General features: G+C 37.1%; 1 protein-coding gene across 1 annotated transcript in view; it reads right to left on the bottom strand.

Moving 5' to 3' along the window:
• The window catches only part of PRKAA2 (protein kinase AMP-activated catalytic subunit alpha 2), a 57,622-nt gene that overhangs the window by 20,324 nt on the left and 10,560 nt on the right, over positions 1-26,738 (bottom strand). The window contains exon 2 of the mRNA XM_007462563.1: positions 4,903-5,044. Within this exon, the coding sequence (XP_007462625.1) occupies positions 4,903-5,044 (142 nt within the window). The remainder of the gene's footprint in view (positions 1-4,902; positions 5,045-26,738) is intronic.

Raw genomic sequence — 26,738 nt, 5'->3', positions numbered from 1 at the left:
CACTTCTGCCTCTGTACCCATTCCACACTATGGTCATATCATGTCACTCCCCCAGCTCTCTGAAAGCTTCCCATTTTGAACAGAATCCAAAATCAGCAAGGTCTTCCAGGTTCTATGATATGTGGCCCATGTCCACTCTTTGACCTCATGAACCACCTCTCTTTCCATCATTCACTCCACTCCAGACATTATAGCAATCTTCTTTTTCCTATAATACTCAAACTTTGTTTTAACCTCAGCAACTCTGAGACTGCTGGTCCCCTTGCTTTAAAAACACTCTGTCCCCAGATTCTCAAATGGCTAGATCTTTATCATCCTTTAGGTCTTAGCTCAAACCGTACCTCTCAGTGAAGCTTTCTTAACAACCCAATCTAAATTAGCACCTCCTCCTTCCTCGGCACACCCTAGGACAGCACCCTGTTTCACTCTCCTCATAGTACTTATCAGTGCCTAAAATAGTCTGGTTAATTTGTTTACTTACTATCGAGAACTGCTAGATACGCCTAGAACATAAACTCCACAAGGGCAGAGATGCTGTCTTTTACCACTGTACCCCCAATGCCTTACCTATCAGATACTAGGTGCCCAATAAAAATTTGCTGAGTACAAGAAAAAATAAACATAGCTTCTGCTCCTAAAGAATTCAGTCTCGTGGCGATACTAATAAGAAAATGACCAATTACAATATAATGCCCAGGACCTTGGAAAAGCTGAAATTCTGGGTGCTCCAGGACCGAGAGGATGAAACCTAACCCAGTGTTAGGACTAGGGCAAAGTAGTTTTTCTAGAGGTAGTTGCATTTAAAAGCTGATATTTAAAGGACAAGTTGGAATTGGAAGCCTAGAGGAAGGGAGATATAGGTAAAGTTTTCCAAGCAGAAGCAACAGTTGAAATATAGCAAAGCAAGGGAAGATGGTGACCTGACAATAAGAGCAGAGAGAAATGAACAGACTTAGGGGACACTCAAGATTAAGAGTGGCAGAACTTAATGACCGATTATATATGTAAGGGGTGAGGGAAGAGGAGTTAAATATGATGCCCAAGTTTTAGGCTTAGGAAGCTGTGTGAACGGTATTTTCATTCACGCACGAAAATATGTGTATATATGGGATAAAAAGTTCAACTTAGTTTCAGATGACTCTGTGACTCCAGAATGGAAACACCCAATAAATAGTTCGATAAATGTGTTCAGAATTCAGGAGCAATACAGAGTTGTAAATTTTTAAGATAGAGATAACAAATGACACCCAAAAAGGGTTCACTAAGATTACTCTAGCTCAGAATGCTGAAATACATCAATATCTAATGGCCAGGCAGATAACAAGGGACCCAGAATAGAAAGTCTCAAGAAGAGGCAAGAATGTAAAAAGAAAATCAGAAGACTGTGGTGCCATGGAAACCTAGAGACTACAACATTTCAAGGTGGTAGTGATGAATAATGTTAAAAGCTGTCCGTAGATTGGATAAGATAAACATTTTTAAGAGTTGGCAGGCAAAACCATCTCTACCAAATTAGAAAGTATTGATCCTTTGACCAGTTAAAATGAAGTTTCCCTAAGGACCATGGGGGAATGAAAAACAAGGACAAAAGTCATTTCAACAAATTCTAGCTCATGGGAAAGTTTGGAGTTTCCTTTCAATCCTGTTTATTCCTTTTAATTTTCTCCCAGTGGGGTTTTTTCAATTGGAATTAATAGAGAAATTGTGCAATATATAACCTTCATTCTTAGTATTTACTTTTCAAACTTTCTTGCTTACTCTAGAAGCCCATTCTGTAGCAAGGAAACTATTCTTGGCAGTTAGTCCAAGACTGCAGAGAACAAACAAAACGACTAAGAGGATCAGGTCTCTCTCCCTGTTTAAATCACTAACGCTGTTAAAGGCTATGTCAGTAAGCTTGTTGTGTAGCAAGAATACATGAGTGCCTTTTTAAAAAACATTCAGATCCACAATTAAAGAGGAAATGTGGCAGAATGGATAAGCTCAAGGCTGGAAGCCAGAAGCTTTAAACATTAAATTCACCTCTGCCAATTACCTTCTCACCAATATTGAGAACATTCTATAACTCCTTCACGAAACAGCAAATGATTAAATAATTCTAAAACAGAATGATATAAGTAATCAAACCAAAATCAAACAATTAGAAGTAATTACAGAAATGGAAGGAAGAAAACACTAGTAGTTATAACATCAAAAATAAGCTTCTAAATCCTCACGACAACTGCAACTGCTTATTGACAAAATCTGATTTGTGTTTATAGGAACAGAACAGGAACTAGAACTCATACCCTAAATGGACCAAGTTTCCCTGGGATCTTCCAGGGTTGGCATTCTAAAAGTGGTGAAGTCAGGAAACAAGGAAAATACAGAGATCTCTCCCCTCTCCATTCTCACTTTGGCACGTGACATTTTTAGTCTGGTTTCCCAGTTTTCTCCTCTTACAGGAAGTGACCACTCAGTAAGGAAGAGCAAAGAGACTTAGCTTAGAAGTCATTCAGGAACTAGAATAAAGTCATTACTAACATGGAGCTGAAGTCAGACATGAGCTGTTTCAGTTAACTGAAAATCATTCGGAATCATGAGAGGACTGGAATCAGCTTGCAGGCTGCCAATTCCTGCTTCTGGGCCAATGCACATCTAATAGCAGGCATTGTAACAGTGAGAACACATTTAATCCTTAAATAGCACCATGGGGTATCCCCATTTTAAAGTTAAGGAAACAAAGAATACGAGAGTGAGTCACTGAACTCATAGGTGATATTTTAATTCCTATGATAATCTTTAAAAACCTGTATATACATATTCTGGATTACCTAGAATACAGGTCCTAGACGACAACCTCATAATCAAGTACTGCCATACAATTTCAGGGGCCTCATTTCCTGTTTACGTTTATGATCAAGTGAACTTCAAATGAAGATCAAATGACACTGAAGCTTACTGTTAGAATGAAGTTTTCATCATAGTGATGTGAGGACGGAGTCATCACAGGTCACCCAACGGCACACCAAACCCCCAAAAAGCCTTCTTTGAACAGTCAGTGACATATTCATGCTGTTGGTAAGATACACTGAGTGGGACCCTCATTTAACATACCAATTTGCAATGGTTCTCTAGCAATAAATGTATCTAGTTATAGAAATACTATAAATACTAGAAATATATAAATGCGTGTTCCAAATCCCAGCAATAACTGGATCAGCCATTCATTTAAGGATTTCAAGAATGCTACTGTATTGGTTTCCTATTGTTGCCATACTTAGAACTTAGCGCTTAAAAAAACACAAATGTATTCTGTATTATCTTACATAGGGGTAAGAAGTCTGATAGGGTAGAAGTCTGACACATGCCTCACTGGGCTAAAAAATCAAGACATAGCAGGGCTGCATTGCCTTCTGGAGGCTCTAAAAGAAATCCATTTCTTTGTATTTTCCAACTTTTAGAGACCATCTGCAATCCTTGGCTCATGGCCCCCTTCCTCCATCTTCAAAGCCAACCACAGCCAGTTCAGTCCTTCTCATATCCCATCACTCTGACCTTGCTTCCATCCTCAAATCTCTTCCTCTGGCTTATGATTCCCTCTTCCACTTCTAAGGACCATTGCATTACACTCAGACCACCCAGATAACCCAGGAAAATCTCCCTATTTTTGTCAGCTGATTAGCAACCTTAAATCCATCCATAACCTTGGACTGCTCCTTTGCCGTGTAATATAACATACTCACTGGGGATTAGGACATCTTGGGACTGGGGGCCACTATTCCCTACCACAGCTACTACGCAGTCTTGTTATTAGGTAAACAACATACCTCTAGAGGGTTATCAAGTCGTTCCCCATCAACGCTGACATCTAAATATTACTCACTAACAAAGTTTAGGCTAAATATAACCTCTGACTATAATGACCTAGCAAACAAAGCCTCAAAGATATTAATACTACTGCTTGTCGTCTCAGTTTTCTCAGTACTGGAGTAGAAATTAACAGCATGGCATTTGAAATCAGATACGAACTCAACTACTAGCTCTGCAACTTACTAGCTATTTAACCTTGGACAAGTTGCTGATCCTCTTTAGATATGCAATTTTCTTATCCATAAAATGAGGATAATAATACTCCTTATATGCTTATTGTGAGAATGAAATGAAATTATGTATGTAGAATGCTCAATACACTTTCTAGCCATTATCAGGTAGTCAATAAAATTAATATTTATTTTATTAAACTCTATCCAAGCTTTAAGATAAAAGTAAAGACAGTTTTCAGTGTTTAGCATATCACATTTTCGCAATAAATATTAAACATAACTTCAAATGATGTAAAGGAACACTGCTGCATACTTAATGTCTAAATTTTCTATGGGTCTAGTTGATTTTAAATTATTATTTACCTTTCAATTTAATTGCTTAGTTTATTTATTAAACTCTTAATTTACTTATCTTCTAAGTTTATAACTTGTCTTACCCAAAAAGAAAAAAATTCATTTGCCTTCCTAAGGGCTTTATGATCAGTAATTAAAGTAATGATTGCAGTTTGGCAAATAATACTCAATACTATGGCAGATAATCTTTAATAGTAACTTTCTACCTTTTCCATAAAGAAAATATCTTGGTATGTTAATTAAAAGTGACTAGAAAATAATTATTAAAGAAATCTAGAAATAGCAAAGTACTAAATGACCATCAACATGAATATTAGCGAAGAGCCAATTTATAATTAGACTTTTAATTCTAAACCAGAAGTATGCAAAAAAGGATTGATGAGGTTAAATGAATTAACACTTGCTAAATATAAATATGAAAAAAATTGTATATTTATAAAAGTTTAACTAAAAATAAATAATTATTAAATATAATATTTCAAGACAGTTTCTCTTTTATATTATCAAGTGCAAAAATACTTACAGTTTGATAATATGAGGATGACGAAAGAGTTTTAGATTTTGAATTTCTCGTTTTATTTTTCCAACAACATCTAAACTGCGAATCTTCTGTCTATTTAAAATTTTAACTGCCACCTTATGGCCTGTTAATTGATGTTCTCCAACTAGAGAAAAGAAAAAGGAAAATAACCTTGCTGTCATAGCAACATAATTATTTATTCATGCTTCCCTCCACTGTAACCCCAAACTTCTTTACTCATATATGCCTCTTTGATATCATTTATTGCATAGAACAGAAGATATCTCTTTTCATGTCTGTCTCTTCTACTGGAGTATGCACTCCTTGAGGACAGAAACTATATCTTAGTCTCCTCTGAATCCTCAACACCTAGCACAGAGATGTTAATTAAATCTTTGTGGAAAGGATGACTGAAGTCCATATTCTTACCTAAAAGTATAATCAAATTTGAAACATCTTTTGGAACGAATAGAATTTACTATGTTTTGTTAATCTCTTTCTTTCTCCTCTTCTGGTTAATCCAGTCATTGTATTATTGAAGAATAAATAATTGCTATAATAAACTAAAACTCATAACTAGTTTCAAAACTATTTCATCAGAAAATCCACAAGTAACCCTTTTTTTTGCCTTTTCTATAAAGCTTTCCTGTTTTCTCCCTATTTGATGGAATCTCAAATTATGTAATACTGAGGGTTTGAACTTCCTCCAAACCCTCACAGTATATTTATAAAGCTCATGTGTCATTCATCATTTTGAGGCTATTTTATATATTTGTATTTTTGAAAAATCATATGACATGAGCTATTAGCTCTTACCCTCCTTGAATAAGACAGTCAGTATTCATCTGAATCTCCTAGGAAGTATATAAGCACAGTATTTTGTACATACTGGATGCGTCATACTTCCTGATTTCAAACTACATTACAAAGTTATAGTAATCCAAACAGCATAGTACTGGCATAAAACCGGACACAGGGATTAATGGAATAAAGAGCCCATAAATAAACTCATGCATATAAGGTCAATTAATTTATGACAAAAGAATCAAGAATATACAATGGGGAAAAGATACTCTCTCCAAGAACTGGTGTTGGGAAAATTGGATAGCCACATGCAAAAGAATGAAAATAGACCCCTATCTCACACAGTACATAAAAATCAACTCAGAATGGATTAAAGACTTAAATTTAAAACCAGAAACCATAAAACTTCTAGAAGGGGGTAAGCTCCTTGATGTTAGTCTTAGCGATGATTTTTTGGGACTTGACAACAAAAGCAAAGGCAACAAAAGCAAATATAAACAAGTGGGACTAAATCAAACTAAAAAGCTTCTGCACAGCAAAAGAAAACATCAACAAAATGAAAAGGCAGCCTACTGAATGGAAGAAAATATTTGCAAATTATATACCTGATAAGGGGTTTTAATATCCAAAATATATAAATTACTTAACAACTTAATAGCAAAAAAACAAATAATCTGATTTTAAAAATGGACAGAAAAACTGAATAAACCTCTTGCCAAAGAAGGTATACAAATGGCCAAGTACACAAAATCATCAGGTAATCATCACTAACCATCAGGTAGATGCAAATCAAAACCACCACCACAATGAGCTATCACCTCACACCTGTCAGAATGGCTGTAATTAAAACTGAAAAGGTAACAAGTGTTGGTGAAGATGTGGAGAAAGGGGAACGCTTGTGTACTGCTGATGGGAATGTACATTGATGTAACCACTATGTAAAACAGTATGGAGGTTCCTCAAAAACTAAAAAATAGAACTACCATATGATCCAGCAATCCCACTTCTGGATACTTGAAATAAAAACAGGATATCAAACAAATATCTACACTCACATGTTCATCGCAGCATTATTCACAAAAGCAAAGATATGGAAACTACCTCAGTGTCCATGAACATATGAATGAATGAATAAAGAAGATGTGGTGTGCATATTCCCTCTTTCTCTCTCTCTCTCATGTACACACACACACACACACACACACACACACACACACAGTGCAATATATTATTAGGTCATGAGAAAGAAAGAAATCCTATTTTCAACATGGATGGACCTTGAGGGTATTATGCTAAGTGAAATGAACCAGATAAAGAAATATTACATGAGATCCAGTTATATGTGGGATATCGAAGAAAAAAAGTCAAACTCATAGAAACAGAGAGTAGAAAAGTGGTTGCCAGGAGCTGGGGGATGAGGGAAATAAGAAGTGGGTAAAAGGGCACAAACTTTCAGCACTAAGATGAATAAGATATGAGGATCTAATGTAAAACATCACCATGATGAACACTTTAAATATTTTATAATTTTGTCAATTATACCCCAATAAAGCTGAATCTTTAATTCAAGTTTTTTCAAATCATTTCTTTGTCTATGATACCTGAAGAAATAACACACTCATTTATCTTTATACCTGAAGAAATTTTTCCTCGTGAAGCAACGGCAAAGAAATGGCATCAATGGAGTTGGGGGAGGATCAAGATGGCAAAGGAGTAGGACGGGGAGCTCACCTTCTCCCACAGAAACATTAAAAGCACATCTACAAGTGGAATGATTCATACAGAAAATCTACTGAACACTGGCAGAAGACCTCAGACTTCTGCAAGGGCAAGAAAACCTCCATGTAACTATATAGGACAAAGGGAAAAGATAAAGAAAGGAACTGGGACAGGGCCTGAACCCCAGGAAGGGAGCTGTGAAGGAAGAAAGGTTTATGCACCTTGGGGAGTACCCTCACCAGTGTGGAGATCAGCCTGGATGGAGGGGGAGCTTTGGAGCCTAGGAGGAGATTGCAACAACCGGTTTGTGGAAGGAAAAATGGAGAGTAACGAACACAGAAGGTCGCCACTGCCACCCTGTGCTCCCCAGCCTTAGACACTTGCCTGTCAGTGTGGGTGGGGGCTGGGTGCTGAAGCTCGGCCTTCAGAGGTCAGGCCCAGGAAGAGGACCGGGGTTGGATGTGCAGAGACAGCCTGAAGAGGCTGGACTGTGGCAACTGAGGGGGTACTCAGAAGAAACCAGAGCTCACTGGAGAGGCAAGGTGCCATTATTTGGGGGTTCACGAGGAGAGAGGCGGGAACACCATAAGAGCTTCTTTCCCAGGCAAGAGGACACCACCTACAGGAACTCTGGGGGTGGGCACAAGTTGTCACTACCATCCTGGGCTCCAGAGGAGTGCTGTCCCAGGAGTGCATGGGTAGTAGCCACCCTTAGGAGACTGGTGAGCAGGTGCCAAGCTCTGTCCCGGGAGCGTGGGAATGGTAGCTGCCCCTAGCAGACCCGCAAGCAAGCAATGAGCCCTGCCGCCGCTCTCCCCAGAGTGCACAAGGGCCACTGCACCTGCATACGCTGTATCAAGGGGATAATAGCCAACACACGCTGAGGAAAGAGACAGCCAGCATCCAAACTAAGAGCAGCCCCTCAATCCCATAAAAGATGGTGGAAGAGAAGAACTTGAGCTCACTTCCTCTCATGAAAACACCAAAATCACAACTTACTGCTGAATAACCATTCACAAAAGACTAGAACCTACCAAAAACGATATTTTACATTCAAAGACAAAGAACGAGCCACGACAAAACTGTAGGAGGGGTGCTTTCATGACATAATCAAATCCCATACCCCTTTGTAGATGACCCACAAACTAGAAAATACCTATATTGAAGAGGTTCTCCCACAAGAGTGAAAATCTTGAGCCCCTGTCAGGCTCCCCAGCCTGAGGGTCTGGCATCAGAAGGAGGAACTCCCAGACCAGCTGGCTTTGAAGGCCAGTAGGGCTTGAGTGCAGGAGCTCCACAGGACTGTGGGAAACATAGACTCCACTGCTGGAGGGCTCACACAGGTTTCACATACACAGGGACCCAGCAGCAAGCAGTAACTCAATAGGAACCAGGGCTGGACCTACCTACAAGTCTTGGAGGATCTCCTGGGGAGTCAGGGGTTGGCTGTGGTTCACTGTGGAGGCAAGGACATTGGTGGCACAGGCCCCAGAAAATACTGATCAGTGTGAGTTCTCCCAGAGGTCGCCATTTTGGTATCAAGACCTGGTCCTACCCAACAGCCTATAGGCTTCACTGCTGGAATGCCTCAGGCCAAATAACCAGCAGGATAGGAACACAGCCCCACCCATCAGCAGACAGGCTGCTAACACCACACTGAGCTCACAGCCATCTCTAAACACATCCCTTGACAAGGCCCTACCCAGCAGAGGGACAAGACCTAGCTCCACCCACCAGTGGGCAAGAACCAGTCCCTCCCACCAAGAAGGCTGCATAAGCCCAAGGACCAACCTCACCCACCAGGGGACAGACAGCAGAAGCAAGAGGAGCTACAATCCTGCAGCCTGTGGAACAGAAACCACAATCACACAAAGTGAGACAAAATGAGACAGCAGAGAAAAATGTTCCATACAAAGGAACAAGATAAAAACCCACAAGAACAACTAAATGAAGTGGAAATAGGCAACCTACTTGAAAAATAATTTAGAGTAATGATAGTAAAGATGTTCCAAGATCTCAGAAAAATAATGGAGGCACAGATCGAGAAGATACAAGAGATGTTTAACAAAGAGTTAGAAGGTTTAAAGAACAAAGAAACAGAGATGAACAATACAATAACTTGAATGAAAAATACACTCGAAGAAATCAATAGCAGAATAATCAAGGCAGAAGAACAAATAAGTGAGCTGGAAGACAGAAAGGTAGAAATCACTGCCGCAGAACAGAATAAAGAAAAAATAATGAAAAGAAATGATGACAGTCTAAGAGACCTCTGGGACAACATTAAGTGCACTAACATTCACATTATAGGGGTCCCAGAAGGAGAAGAGAGAGAGAAATGGCCTGAGAAAATATTTGAAGACATTATAGCTGAAAACTACTCTTAACATGAGAAAGGAAACACTCACTCAAGTCCAGGAAGTGAAGCGAGTCCCATACAAGACGCTAAGACACATATTAATCAAACTGACAAAAATTAAAGCACCCCCAAAATTTAAAAGCCACAAGGGAAAAGCAACAAACAACATACAAGTGAATCCTCATAAAGTTAACAGCTGATTTTTCAGAAGAAACCTGGCAGGCCACAAGGGAATGGCCATGATATATTCAGAGAGAAAGGGAAGAACCCACAACCAAGAATACTCTACCAGCAAGGCTCTCATTCAGATTTGACAGAGAAATCAAAATCTTTATAGACAAGCAAATGCTAAGAGAATTCAATACCACCAAACCAGCATTAAACAAACACTAGGAACTTCTCTAGGCAGAAAATAAAAGGCCACAGCCAGAAACAAGAAAATTACAAATCACAAAGCTCACCAGTAAAGGCAAACACAAAGCAAAGGTAGGAAATCACCCACACACAAATATGATATCAAAACCAGCAACTGTGAGAAGAGTACAAACACAGGATATTGAAAATGCACTGGAAATTAAGAGACCAGCAACTCAAAACAATCTTGTACATATACAGACTGCTATATCAAAACCTCATGGGAACAACAAACCAAAAATCAACAATAGATACACATACAAAAAAGAAAAAGCAAACCAAACACAGCACAAAAGATAGACATCAAATCATAAGGGAAGAGAACAAAAAAGGAAGGGAAGAAAAAACACCTTCAGAAACAAAGCCAAATCAATTAACAAAATGGCAATAAGAACATACATATTGATAATTACCTTAAATTTAAATGGATTGAATCTCAAACCAAAAGACAGACTGGCTGAATGGACACAAAAATAAGACCCAAGTATATGCTGTTTATAAGAGACCCACTTCAGATCTAGGGACACATACAGACTAAAAGTGAGGGGATGGAAAAAGATACTCCATGAAAGTGGAAATAAAAAGAAAGCTGGAGTAGCAATACTTGTATTAGACAAAATAGACTTTAAAATAAAGACTGTTACAAGAGACAAGGAAGGACACTACATAATGATCAAGGGATCAATACAAGAAGATATAACAATTGTGAATATATATGCACCCCACATTGAAGCACCTCAATATATAAGGCAAACGCTAACAGCCATAAAAGGAGAAATCAACAGTAACACAATAATAATGGGGGACCCCACTTTCATCAATGGACAGATCATCCAGACAGAAAATCAATAGGAAACACAGGCCTTAAATGACACATTAGACCGGATGAACTTAATTGATATTTACAGAACATTCCATTCAAAAGCAACAGAACACACTTTCTTCTCCAGTGCACATGGAACATTCTCCAGGATAGATCACATCTTTGGCCACAAATCAAGCCTTGGTAAATTTAAGAAAATTAAAGTTATATCAAGCATCTTTTCTGACCACAACACTATGAGATTAGAAATCAATTACAGGGGAAAAAAACTGTAAAAGACAGACACATGGAGGCTAAACAACATGTTACTAAACAACCAATGGATTACTGAAGAAATCAAAGAGGAAATAAAAAAAAGTACTTAGAGACAAATGACAACAAAAACACCACAATACAAAACCTATGAGACACAGCAAAAGCAGTTCTAAGAGACAAGTTAGGAACAATACAATCTTACCTCAGGAAACAAGAAAATTCTCAAATAAACATCCTAACCTTACACCTAAAGCAACTAGAGAAAGAAGAATAAACAAAACCCAAAGTTAGTAGAAGGAAAGAAATCATAAATATCAGAGAAGAAATAAATGAAATAGAGACAAAGAAAACAACAGAAAATATCAATGAAATAAACCTGGTTTTTCAAAAAGATAAACAAAATTGACAAACCTTTAGCCAGACTCAAGAAAAAAAGATACAGGGCTCAAATCAATAAAATTAGAAATGAAAAAGGAGAAGTTACAATGGACACCACAGAAATACAAAGGATCATAAGAGACTACTATAAACAACTATAGGCCAGTAAAATGGACAACGTAGAAGAAATGGAAAAATTCTTAGAAATACACAACCTTCCAAACTGAACCAGGAAGAAATATAAAATATGAACAGGCCAATCACAAATACTGAAATTGAAACTGTGATTTAAAAACTTCAAACAAACAGAAGTCCAGGACCAGATGACTTCACAGGTGAATTCTACCAAACATTTAGAAAAGAGTTAACACCTATTCTTCTGAAACTCTTCCAAACACTTGCAGAAGAAGGAACACTCCCAAGCGCATTCTATGAGGCCACCATCACCCTGATACCAAAACCAGACAAAGATATCACAAAAAAAGAAAATTACGTGCCAATATCACTAATGAACATACATGCAAAGTCCTCAAAAAACTACTACCAAACCGAATCCAACAATACATTAAAAGGTTCATACATGATGATCAAGTGGGATTTATCCCAAGGATGCAAGAATTCTTCAGTACCTGCAAATCAATCACTGTGATACACCACATTAACAAACTGAAGAATAAAAAACATATGATCATCTCAATAGATGCAGAAAGAGCTTTTGACAAAATTCAACGCCCATTTATGATAAAAACTCTCCAGAAAGTGGGCACAGAGGGAAATTACCTCAACATAATAAAGGCCATATATGACAAACCCACAACTAACATCATTCTCAATGGTGAAAAACTGAAAGCATTCCCTCTAAGGTCAGGAACAAGACAAGAATGTCCCCTCTCACCACTATTATTTAACATAGTTTTGGAAGTCCTAGTCATGGCAATCGGAGAAGAAAAAGAAATAAAAGGAATACAAATTGGAAAAGAAGAAGTAAAACTGTCACTGTTTGCAGATGACATGACACTATACATAGAAAATCCTAAAAATGCTATCAGAAAACTACTAGAGCTCCTCAAGGAATTCAGTAAAGTTGCAGCATATGAAATTAATACACAGAAATCTGTTGCATTCCTATACATTAGGAACAAAAGATCAGAAAGAAAAATTAAGGAAACAATCCCATATACCATTGCATCAAAAAGAATAAAATATCTAGGAATAAACCTACCTAAGGAGACAAAAGACCTGTACTCTGGAAACTATAAGATGCTGATGAAAGAAATCGAAGATGACACAAACAGATGGAAAGATATACCATGTTCCTGAATTGGAAGAATCAGTATTGTCAAAATGACTACCCTACCCAAGGCAATCTACAGATTCAGTGCAATCCCTATTAAATTACCAATGGCAATTTTCACAGAACAAGCCCCCAATTTTTAAAAATTTGTATGGAAACACAAAAGGCCCTAAATAGCCAAAGCAATCCTGAGAAAGAAAAAAGGAGCTAGAGGAATCAGGCCCCCTGACTTCAGACTATACTACAAAGCTATAGTAATCAAAACAGTATGGTACTGGCACAGAAACAGAAATATAGATCAATGGAACAGGATAGAAAACCCAGAAATAAACCCATGCACCTGTGGTCAATTAATCTATGACAAACGAGGCAAGAATATACAGTGGAGAAAAGCCAGTCTCTTCAATAAGTGGTGCTGGGAAAACTGGAAAGCTACATGTAAAAGAATGAAATTAGAACACTCCCTAACACCATACACAAAAATAAACTCAAAATGGATCAAAGACCTAAATGTAAGGCCGGACACTATAAAACTCTTAAGAGAAAAACATAGGCAGAACACTCATTGATATAGATTGCAGCAAATTCTTCTTTGAACCATGACATATGGTAATGAAAATAAAAACAAAAATAAGCAAATGGGACCTAATGAAACAAAATCTTCTGCACAGCAAAGGAAACCATAAACAAAATGAAAAGACAACCCACGGAATGGGAGAAATATTTGCAAATGATGTGATTGACAAGGGATTAATCTCCAACATACACAAACAGCTCATGCAGATCAAAAATGAAAAAAAAAAAAACAACATCAAAAAATGGGTGGAAGATCTAAATAGACATTTCTCCAAAGAAGACATATAGATGGACAAAAAGCACATGAAAAGATGCTCAACATCACTAAGTATCAGAGAAATGCAAATCACAACTACAATGAGGTATCACCTCACACCGGTCAGAATGGCCATCATCAAAAAGTCTACAAACAATAAATGTTGGTGAGGGTGTAGAGAAAAGGGAACCCTCTTACACTGTTGGTAGAAATGTAAATTGGTACAACCACTGTGGAGAACAGTATGGAGGTTCCTTAAAAAAACAAAAATAGAACTACCATATGATCCAGCAATTCCCACTCCTAGGCATATATCTGGAGAAAACATAATTCAGAAAGATACGTGCACCCCAATGTTCATTGCAGCACTATTTACAGTAGCCAAGACATGGAAGCAAACTAAATGTCCATCGACAGAGGAATGGATAAAGATGTAGTACATTTATACAATGGAATGTTACTCAGCCACAAAGAAGAACAAAATAATGCCATTTGCAGCAACATGGATGGACCCAGAGATTATCATACAAACTGAAGTAAGTCAGACAGAGAAAGACAAATTCCATATGATATCACTCATCTGTGGAATCTAATTTTTTAAAAAGACACAAATGAACTTATGTACAAAATAGAAAAAGACTTACAGATATCAGAAACAAACTTATGGTTTACAAAGGGGAAACGTTGGGGGGAGGGATAAATCAGGAGCTTGGGATTAACATACACATACACACACTACTATATATAGATAACCAACAAGGACCTACTATATAGCACAGGGAACTCTACTCAATATTCTGTGATAACTTATATGAGGCAGGAATTTGAAAAAGAATGAACATATGTATATGTATAACTGAGTCACTGTACTGTACACCTGAAACTAACACAACATTGTAAATCAATTATACTCCAATAAAATAAAAAAAAAAAAGAAATGGCATCATCCCTTGAAACAGTTAAGCACACTGATAAGCTAATTGGTTATCTGAGGTCAAAAGATTCAAATACTTTAAGAACACCTCCTCTTTTTGCTGAAATATACTAGCCTCTATTACCTAATAACTTATTAAGTGAATTAGTACTTAGCTATAATTAATTAAATCCAGATAGTTGTCTCATAATCACATTGTACCTGAAAGCCGAATGAATATTCCTAAAAATCTTGTCATATAAACAGATTTCACACCAAGAATTTCTCTTTGTGTATTACAGCTATAAACTTTTCTATGGAAGTAACAGGGGAAAAAAGGCTTGGATTCATTAATGTTTAACTAACATTCACTTATTCAATCTAAAAACATTTACTGAGCACCATTTACATGCCAGGACTGTGTTGATGAAAGACACATGTAAAGAGAAATTTAATAGGTCTCCAAGTTTTAGTAGGGAGAAAAACAATCAGCAAATAAAGGAGCTAAAATCTATTCTGTATGGTAGCAAATCTGTCTGAAAACTGTTAGGGATACCTTATTTGTGAAGGGAGAACATAGATGAGAAACGAAACATTTTTAAAAACCAAGGATGGGCAAATTTGCCATAATTTATCATGTATATAAGTAAATATCCAGATCAATACCTCTTTTGATAGGAGCAATAAAGAACACTCATCCATGGAACAACTATTTAATGAATGCCTACTATGGTGTATTCCATACCAAGTGCAGTTAATAGGCACTTGGGATGTAAGCAGTGAACAAATTAGTTCTGTCACACTGCCAGACATGTGATTCCCAAATTACACCTGAGCACATGTCTACCCAGAGTAGAGACTGCATCCTAATATCTCTTGTAACTAGGTATGGCCCTGTGACCTATGTTCTGACCAATGACATGCGAGCAGAAATGTCTCTAGCAGCAGCTTCTTAATGCTTTCCTCCATCCTGAAGCCTGGAACTACCTGCTCAGACTGTTACAAGAGAGTAAAATACTATCTTGTTTAAGCTATTCTTAACTTTGAAAATTCTTGTCATTCACAGCTGAATCTCAATACCCTATTCAGAATACTTTAAAATGCAAAATGTTTGAACTTATTTCAAATTTCCCATTTTGCTCAACTACCATCCATGAACTAATGGAAATAAACTATAATTTATAACCCATACAATTTCTTGGATTAAAGGATTCTACAAAATTATCACTCATTAGTGGTCCATTTTGTTTTTCCCAAACTCTATTCAAATTATACAATATACTCTCTAAAGCGATTGAAAAATCTACACTTACCCAATCTATCCTTTTAGAATTTTACATTTGATAAGGTGAAGAGTTGTTATACAGAAGAATAAAACTGTTTTATATTGTTCTAGGAGCAAAACTGGGAATAATCAATACAAATTCTTTCAACAGAGTCCTCTGCTCTATGAAGGCCCTCTCACCTCCTTTTTCACCACTCAAGCCTATATTGAAAATTAAAACATTAAAATTTTTTAATGTTACTACTGTACCCTGAGTATCCCTTTTTTCACAGGATGTGTAACACTAACATTTATTGATTTTTCAGTTCATCTCTCAATACTAGATGGGAGGGGGCTGGAGGTCAGGTCCCCTGTAGTCTTTTTCTATTGCCAGGGTTGGCAATAAGCGGTAAGCCAAGAAAATGAGGCACAGAGAAGTTAAGAATTTGCCCACATTCGTTCAGCTATGAAGTAGCAGGGCTGGAATTAAAACCCAGCAGCATGCACCATCCAATATTCAAACAGAGGAAGCTCAGCCATTTGCCAAGATCACCAAAAGATAAATTCCTGCATTAACTAACAGGTTGGACTAGATCAAGCCTATTCCCCTTCCAATTCTAAGATTTTTGTAATTATATCCCCAGGGATCGTTCCACACTACATCTTTTAAGGGTATAAATCTTTTAAGCCACTCTAGCCTCTTGATTTTAGTTGTCATTTTCTGGATGCTTTCCAGCTTTTCTTGATACACAAGGCGCAGGACTTCTTATGGCTGTATTATGGAGTTGTAAATACATGATTGTTTTGCACAAAGACTACAATTTTTTTAATGTCCAGTATCATTCCCAATGAAATCTAACGTTTTTTACCACAAGCACGGACCCTATAATTTTATGAAAAATAACCTGGAACACTTCTCTTCCTATATATTATTCCATATTAATTCATTTAAAATACTTCATTCAATTTTAATATCATAATTTAGAACAGTCATATATCTAATAAAGAAACAAATCTAATTAAGATTTATTAAAATATTTTTATTAAAATCTAATTTAACAGAAATCCTTTATTAAAATCCAATAAAAGAACAATCAAAAAATAAATTGTTGTGTATTTTAGGTCTAAATTATTATCTATTTATATTTGAGGCTCAAAGAACTGTCAAAATGTCATTCTTCTGTAAAGGCTACAAACTGTATAATATGTATAATAATTTGAATTATTATTATTATACAGTATGTATAAATAATGGTATAGTCTTAATGTAATACTACACAGCAATGAGAATGAGTGAATTACAACTACATGCAATGACGTGGGTAAATCTCACAAACATAATCTCAAGTTAAATAAATGAGAGAAATATGATTATACTTCTATGAAGTTCAAAAATAGATGAAACTATTTATAATCCATGGATAGTGGTGACCTTTGGTGGGGGTGGAAGATGGAAACGTTAACTAAAATGGGACAAAGGTGGGGGGCTTGTGTGACACTGGTCATTTTGTGTGCCTTTAAGTAGTGGTTATATGTCTATGTTCAGTCTGTGAAAATTCATTAAGGATTTATGTAAGAAATCACTTGGAATGTATGTACTGCTTTACATACATGGTACAATTCAATTTAAAACGTTAAGAAAGAATGTTTGGATGACACTATATCCATGCCTAGGCTATTACAAGCCAAGGGACACCATGTGTCAGCAAGCAGGGCCTTGTGTGGCATCAGCCACCCTTACTCATTTGTATCAAGAGCCTTCATTCTGGGAGTCAGGAGTGTCATCTGATGCACACATGTTCTGACCCCTACCTTCAGCAGCCACCTGCCAAAATAACACAAGCCTCCTTTCTTCTTTGCCCATATGGTGAAACAAAACAGTCTCATTGCTTTTCTCAAAATTTCCTCTCCTTGAAAGTCCTTTAAAATTCTCTAAAGGACAGTTATGAACAGGAAGCAAGAGTCTTCCTGTTTTGATATACCACTGATTAAAAAGGTACTATGGGCACCTTATATACAAATCTTATTTATTCCCCAGAACCCTAAAAGTAAACATTACCCTTAGTTTACAGAGGAAGAAACTAGAATCAGAGAACAATGAGGAGCAAGGTTTATCTGCCTCCAACACGCAAGCTCAAAACTCACATTACTTTGCCTCCCAATAACCAGGCTCTCTTGATGATAACACGTCAAGAGTGCTTACTTGCATGTTTATCCTTCTCTGTCCAGCATTTCAGCTGAGAAATCAGGGCACAGTAAGGGGATGGAGTAAGAAAAATCAAGGAAGAAGAATTGCTATGTTCAACTCAAATGCAGGCTGGGGTAGGGCTGTGGCCTTTGCTATGGATCAGATACATGAAAGTTGTTCTTTAAGAACTGCCTAGTTTCAAGAAAATAAAATGCAGACTGAAATAATCCCATAATACAATATGCAACATGCACTAGAGTTTTACTGAGAGAACAAACTCACATATCATTGAAGACCTTCTTCTCTTAGTTGTTTTTACTCCCTGTTGGCCTGAACATTCATTTGTTCATTCATTCAATCAACAAATATCTTCTGAGGGTCTAATGTGTACTAGCCATTGCTCCAAATGCTGAAAATGCAGGTATAAATGGAACTTGTATTCTGGAGGAGAATATAAACAATAAACGAACATATAATAATGGTGACAGAATGATAAAAAAATGAAAATCAAGCAGACTACTGGGAATAACAAGAATGACTGGGGTGAAGGTGGGAAAACTAATTTGAACAGATCAGGAAGGGCCTGCGGATGTGATTTTTTTTTTTTAGCAAAGACTTGTTCTGAAGCTACCTTCTTCGAGAACTGATTACATGATATGCTGTATTCTGCTTTTGTTTTTTGAAACCTGTGTTTATACTGGCTTGGACTATAATTTTAAAGTACTTCTTTAAAACTTAAAGTCAATCAAGAATTCCACAGGAGAATCAACTTACTTTTTACAGAATCATTTAAGATGAGTCATTTACACAGAGTCAGGGAAAAAGTTTTCTGGTATAGAAGAGATTATTTAAAACTGCTGGAGAAAGTATTAGCATTCAGGTCAGAGATAACAGATTTGAAAAAATGTTCATAGATGTTTCTCACTCCAGATGAACAACAGAATCTTCCAGAAACACTCCCAAAGCTTCTTAAATCATCCCCTCTCTTCTCTTTCCAACTCTGGTCCTTACGTGCCTATTCTTTCTGTGTTTCTCTTATTCTACATGCTTTGTCTCCCTCTTGTTCACTCTCGTTCCTCTTCCTGTCTTCAAACATCTCCCCTTCTATGCCCATCAACTGCCCCTACCTGAATAATTTTTGTTTTTGAATATATTTACTGAATATCATTTTATGTTCCATAGAATTTCTCCTGAAAGTAGAATTGTGGAATAATTTAAAGGTCTCTCCAAGTGTTCATTTTAGTGGCTACCCTAGAGATTACAACATTCATCTTGGACATTAACAGAATCTAATATAATGTTTTCACCATTTCCTAGACAATGCACGGACTTTAGAACACTTTAACTCTATGCTTCCTCTCCTACTTTTCTATTGTTGTATTTTAATCCTACATGTATTTTAAATCCCGCAAGATGTTATTACTTTACATAGTCAATATCTATTTAGTTACCCACATATTTACCCTTTCCAACGGTCTTCATTCCTTCTTGTACTCTTGCTTCCATCTGGGAAAGCATCACCTATTTTTCTGCCTGAAGAATTCCCTTTGGTGTTCCCTTTACTGTAGGTCTGCTGGAGACATATTCTCTCAGTTTATGCTTACCTGAAAATGTATTGTGCCTTTATTTTTGAAGAATATTTTTGTTGGGTACAAAATTATAGGTTAGCAGTTTGTTTCTTTCACCTCTCTGAAGATATCACTCCACCGCTTCCTTGCTTTCATTGTTTTTGTTGAGAAAGTCTGCTTATTTTTGTTCCTTGGAAAATAATATGCCTTTTTTTATCCTTTGGCTACTTAAGATTTTCTCTGAACATTTTCCCCCATCTCTGCATAGACAGATGAAGTCCACTCCAGTATAGGAGAGTCTCAAGCAAAAACAAAACCAAACAAAAACAAAAAAACAGTTTTGAGCAGTTTTCCAATGATGTGCCTAGAAATGGTTTTCTTATATTTATCCTGCTTAGGGTTAATGTATCTTCTGCATCTGTGGCTTGATGTATTTATCAATTTTGGAAAATTTTCTCCCATTATCTCTTCAGATATTGCTTCTGCCCCACTCCCTCTCCCTTCCTCTTCTGGAACTGTGCCTACTCTGCAAGATCATCAGTGGTCTTGGGTTCAAAATGACATTCATACTCACAGGACACAACAGGTAGTAATCTTAAGACTTAGCTTTTTGGAAGGACTTAGGACTGGAAACAGTATATCAGCATGGCAAAATCAAACACATCTTTATCAGGAGTCCTTAAAATATCAGTCGCTGCTTCCCAGACCCTTAATCAATCACACAGGGAGAATAGGTTGTAGATGGGTACAATCTACTCCAGCATTCAGAAGTCTCCAACAGTAACCACATCAAATGCATGCAGCTTCTAAGCCCTGCACAAGGGGTGCATTGAGTTTTCCTTTGGTTATTTTTATAGATTCCCGTTCTCTGCTAAAATTCTCCACCTTGAACATATTAATCACAATTATTTTTTAATTGAATAAATTTGACATGCAATATTGTGTAAATTTAAGATATATAGCATGTTACTTTGATACACTTACATGTTGTAATATGTTTTTCAACACAGCAATATTTATCACATTATATAATTAGAGTATCATTGTCTATATTAATTATAATGTGAATTAGATCTCTATGGCTTATTTACTATTCATTACAAGTTTGTACCCTTAAATACCATCACTCTTATCCCCCCTTCCAATCCTCTGGTAACAACCACTTTACTCTGCTTTTTACAGGCTTAACATTTTATATTCCACATATAAATGACATGTTACAATACTTGTCTTTCTCTGACTTATCTCACTTAGCATAATGTGCTCAAGGTCCATCCATATTGTCACAAATTGGAGGATATCCTCCTCTCCCATGGCTGAATAATATTTCATTGTGTACATGTACCACAATTTTTCAGTCATTCATCTGTTGATGAGCATTTGAGCTGTTTCCATATTTTTGCTATGGTGAATAATGCTGTAATAAAAATTGGATTGCATATATCTCATTAAAATCCTGTTCTCTTTTCCTTTGGGAATATACCTAGAAGAGGAATTGCTGGATCATATGGTAGATCCATTTTTAATGTTTTGAGGAACCTCCATATCATTATCCACAGTGGTTGGACCAAGTTACATTCCCACTAACAAGTATAAAGGTTCCATTTTCACCACATTTCAACAGCACCTGTTGTCTCTTGTCTTCTTGATGATAGCCATTATAACAGGTGTGAAGTGATAGCTCATTGTGGTTTTGATTTGCATTTCCCTGACGATTAGCAATGTTGAGCAACTTTTCATGTCTGTTGTCCATTTTCATGTCCTCTTTGGAAAAATGTCTATTTAGTTCTTCTGCCCATTTTTTCACTGAATTGTTTGTTTTCTTATTAAGGAGACTGCAGTCTTTATATATTTGGCATATTAACCCATTATCCCACATATGGTTTGCAAAAATTTTCTCCCATTCTATAAACCTACAGATGATTTAAGAAGCTTTGGGGGTCTTTCTGGAAGATTCTATTGTTCATCTGGAGTGAGAACATCTATGAACATTTTTTCAAATCTGTTGTCTCATTTTGTTAACTGTTTCTTTTGCTCTGCAGAAGCTATTGAGTTTGATGTAGTGCCATTTGTTGGTTTTTGCTTTTGTTGCTTGTGCTTTTGGCATCATGTCCAAAAATCACTGCCAAAAGCAAAACCAATGAGCTTCCTCCCTACATTTTCTTCTAGGAGTTCTATAGTATCAGGTCTTTTGCTTAAGTCTTTGATCCATTTCGGGTTAACTTTTGTGAAAGGGCTCCAATTTCATTGTCCTGCAGGCGTTTCTTCAGTTTTCTCAGCACCATTTATTGAAGAGACTATCATTTCCCCACTGGGTATTCTTGGCTCCCTTGCTGAAAATTAGTTGACGATACATGCTGGAATTTAATTCTGGGCTCTCTATTCTGTTTCATTGGTCAATGTGCTTATTTTTATGCCAGTAAAATATTGTTTTGATTAAAATTCCTAAGTATGATACCTTCAGCTTTATTTTTTCCCTCAGGATTTCTTTGGCCATTCAGTCTTTTGTGGGTCCACATAAACTTTAAGATTTTTTTCTTCTGTTTCTGTGAAGAAGGCTTTGGCATTTTGATGGTGACTATATGGAATTTGCAGATGGCTTTGGATAGTATGGCCATTTTAACACTATCAATTCTTCCAACCCATAAACACAAGATGTATTTCCATTTGTTTGTGTCTTCGATTTCTTTCAGCAAAGGCTCATCGTTTCCACTGTATAGATCTTTCATTTCCTTGGATAAGTTTATTCCCAAGCATTTATTGTTTATGATGCTATCGTGACTGGGAGAGTCTCCTTTATTTCTTTATTTCAGATGCTTCATCATTAGTGAAAAGAAATGTAATTGACTTCCGTATGTTGATTTTGTATCCTGCCACTTTAATGAAATTGTTGATTCATTCCAACAGTTTCTTGACTGACTCTAGCATTTTTTTTTTAATGTAAGATCATGCATATCATCAGCAAAAAGTGCTAATTTTACTTCTTCCTTCCCAATTTGGATGCCTTTTACTCCTTTGTCTTGCCTAACTGCTCTAGCGAGGATTCCAGTACTGATTCAGTCTTGGTAGGTTCTGTGTTTCTAAAAATGCATCAATTTCTTCTATGTAATCTGTTAACATATAACTGCTCATAACAGTCTCTTATGATTCTATATTTCTGTAGTCATCTGTAATGTCTCCTCTTTCATTTCTAATTTTACTTGAGTCTTATTTTTTTTCTTAGTCTAGCTAAAGGTTTGTCAATTTTGTTTATCTTTTCAAAGAACCAGCTCTCAGTTCCATTGATCCTTTCTATTGTTTTTCTGGTCTCTATTTCATTGTTTCCCTTTCTGACCTTTATTATTTCCTTCCTTCTACTAACTTTGGGCTTAATTTGCTCTTTTTGTTTTTGAATTCCTTGAGGTATGAAGTTAGGTTGTTTATTTGAGATCTGATTTCTTAATATATGTGTATATTGCTATAAACTTTCCTCTCAGAACTGCTTTTGCTGCATCCCACAATATTTGATATACCGATTTCCATTTTCATTTGTCTCAAGACTTTTGATTTCCCTTTTGATTTCTTCTCTGACCCAATGGTTTCTTATAAGTGTGTTGTTTAGTTTTCATATATTTTTAGATCTTTTCACTATCTTCTTCTTGTTGATTTCTAGTTTCATACCATTGTGATCAGAGAAGATGGCATGATTTCAATCTTAGATGTGTTAAGATTTCTTCTGTAGCCTATCATATGATCTATCCTGGAGAACGTTCCATGTGCACTTGAGAAGAATGTGTATTCTGCTGCTGCTGGATAGAATGTTCTGTACATGTCCATTTGTTTTAAAGTATGATTCAGTTCCAACATTTCCTTGTTGAATTTGTTTGTATGATCCACTGCTGATAGTAGAATACAGAAGTCCCCTACAATTATTGTATTATTGTTTATTTCTCCCTTAAGATCTGTTATTATTCGCTTAATACATTTTGGTGCTTGCATGTTAGGAGCATATATATTTATGATTGTTGTATCTTCTTGATATACTGGCCCCTTTCTCATTATACAGTGACCTTGTCTCTTCTTACACTTTTTGATTTGAAGTCTATTTTGTCTGATATAAGTATGGTTATGCCCACATTCTTTGGGTTGCCATTTACTTGGAATATCATCATCTGTCCTTTCACTTTGAGCCTTTGTGTGTCTTCAGAGCTAAAGAGTCTCCTGTAGGTCACAGGAGATTTTTTTTTTAACCCATGCTGCCACACTGTGCCTTTGGATTGGTGAGTTCAATCCATTTACATTTAGGGTGATTATCTGATATGTAAGAATTTACTACTCTGCCATTTTATTTTTATCTTCTGTTATTTTTATCTCTCCACTGTTTCTTTATCCTTCTGTTTCTGTCTACCTTTATAAGTTGGTGATTTTTCATGGTGATTTTGCTCAGTCTCCCATTTAAAAAAAAATATTTATTTTCCCTGGTTTTTTTGGCCGCGTTGGATCTTAGTTGTGGCACACATGATCTCTGTTGAGGCATACGGGATCTTTTTATTACGGTGCATGGTCTGCTCGGGTTTCTCTCTAGTTGCAGCTCCTGGGCTTCTCTCTAGTTGTGGCGCACGGGCTCCAGGGCACCTGAGCTCTGTAGCTGTGGCACGTGGGCTCCAGAGAGAGTGGGCTCTGTAGTGTTTGGCACACGGGCTCTCTGGTTGAGGCGCACGAGCTCAATAGTCGTGGCACGCGGGCTTAGTTGCTCCACGGCATGTGGGATCTTAGTTCCCCGACCAGGGATCGAACCTGCGTCCCCTGCATTGGAAGACAGATTCTTTACCACTGGATTGCCAGGGAAGTCCCTCCCCTTTTTTTTTAATGTTTCAATCTCCATTCTAGATTTTTGCTTTGTGGGTACCATGAAATTTACCTGAAACATTTCATAGATAAAAGAGTCCTTTTTCTGCTGATAGCAATTTATCTTCATTTGCCTATGAAGGTTCCATTCTTTTACTCTTCCCCTTTTACGTTTTTGACATCACGAATTATCTTTTTATGCAGTGATTGCAAGTTGTGGCAGCTACAGTTCTTTTCCTTTAAACTTTATACTCTAATTAAGAGTTTAATATACTATTCTAAAAAAGGTTAGTTTTCTGTCTAACATCTTAATCAGAGCTTTGTGTACTTTCATCTTTCATTTCAGCTTGAAGAGCTCTTTTCAACATTTCCTGTAAGGCAAGTCTAGTGGTGAACTGCCTCAGCTTTTGTTTGTCTGGGAAAGCCTTTATTTCTCCTTCATATATGAAGGATCATTTTGACAAACTGAATATTCTTGGTTGGCAGCTTTTATCTTTCAATATTTTGAATATGTCATTCCACTCTCTCCTGGCCTATAAGAGTTTCTCCTAAGAAATCTGCTGATAGCCTAATGAGGGTAATCTTGTAGGCTATTTTTCCTTGCCGCCTTTTAAAGTTATCAGTGACCTTTGACAATTTTAATATAATCTGTCTTGCAGAATGTCTTTTTGCGTTGAAATAATTAGTGGTTCTATTAGCTTGTGGACTTGTATATCCAGCTCCTTCTCCGGGTCTGGGAAGTTCTCAGATATTATTTCTTTAATACACCCTCTGCTCCCTTTTCTCTCTCTTCTCCTTCTTTTGGCTCATCAGATGAAGTCCAAGAGTTCTTGCAGGGTTTCTTCACTTTTAAAAAATCTTATTTCTCTCTCCTCTGCCACCTCAATCATCTCTATATTCCTGTCCTTGAGCTCACTAATTCCTTCTTCCATCTGATCTGCTCTATTTCCACTGCATTCTAATTCTTCATCCCACTTATTGAGTTCTTCAGCTACAGAATTTCTGTTTGGTTCCTTTTTAGAATTGCAATCTCTTTGGTAAAGTACTCCTTCTGTTTGTTAATTTTATTCCTGAGATCACTGTATTGCCTAAGTTTTCCTGTAGCTCATTGAATTTCCTCATAACAGCTAACTTCAACTCTTTATCAGTTAGATCACAATATTCCATGTCCTTGGGTTTGGTTGCTGGAAAACTGTCGTTTTCTTTTGGTGATACCATATTACAATGATTTTTTTCCATGGTGTTTGATGAAAAGAGCCTTTGCTGCCACATTTGAAGTAGCAGCACCTTTCTTTATTTAGGCAAGGCTTTGTTTACTTTGCTCCTAACAGTTCCGTACATTGGTAATTAGAAGACTTCCTTTTGTTTTCCAGAAGGTGGCGCTATAGCACAGGTTTTTCATTTCTCTTACCAGTGCTAACTCATCCCTAAGGTTGGGAGTTGGGAGTGGTGCAATAAAAACAAAACAAGACAGAAACTGTCAGAGAAAAATGAAAGAGGGGAGGGTGGCTGGTGGCACAGTGAGGGAGCTGTATATTAGGCACTCCCTCTCCTAGTAGAGGGATCCCCAAGTTTGGGGCTGGGGGGGATGGGCAGCCAGCAACCCTGGGCAGTCCTCTTGCCAGAATCCTAGGACCAACAGCGGGAGATGCTTTCCTTCAGTTTTCTTTGTCTGCCTAATTCCCTTTCCTTTCGCTCCCCCAGTCACTGAGTTCGCTCCTCAGAGAGAGCAACAAGCTCCTGCAGCTGCAGCATGCAGAGGTGGGCAGACCCCACTGACCACCTTCACCCTCACCTCCTCTGCCAAAAAGGTCTGTGCTGGCCCATGGCTAGACCTGCTGCCACCATCCCCTCACTCCACAGCCTCTTCTGCAGTCCAATCTACCCACTTTCAGGTACACAGCTGGATGGATCTCTCGAGTGTCCTGGTATGCTATGCAGAAGCGTGTTGTTGTTGTTGTTGTTGTTGTTATGCATGTCCAGTTAGATGTAAATTGAAGGGCAGAGAAAAAAGGAACAACTCACACCACCACGATGCTGACATAACTCCAGTCACAAGTTATTTTAACGCCCGGTGTCTGATAGCTTTAATATCTGAATCCCCTAGGGGTTTTTTTTCTATTGTCTTGGCCTTGTCTCCTGGAATGTTAAACAGTGTGTGTGAAAAACTGTAGAGGGCCCACCTGATTTTATTTCCCTAC

The sequence above is a fragment of the Lipotes vexillifer genome, unplaced genomic scaffold (genome assembly GCF_000442215.2).
Source record: "Lipotes vexillifer unplaced genomic scaffold, Lipotes_vexillifer_v1.1 scaffold54, whole genome shotgun sequence".
Lineage (NCBI taxonomy): Eukaryota > Metazoa > Chordata > Mammalia > Artiodactyla > Lipotidae > Lipotes > Lipotes vexillifer.
Note: the sequence above shows the minus strand (reverse complement) of the source record. Positions and strands in the feature narration are given on the sequence as shown.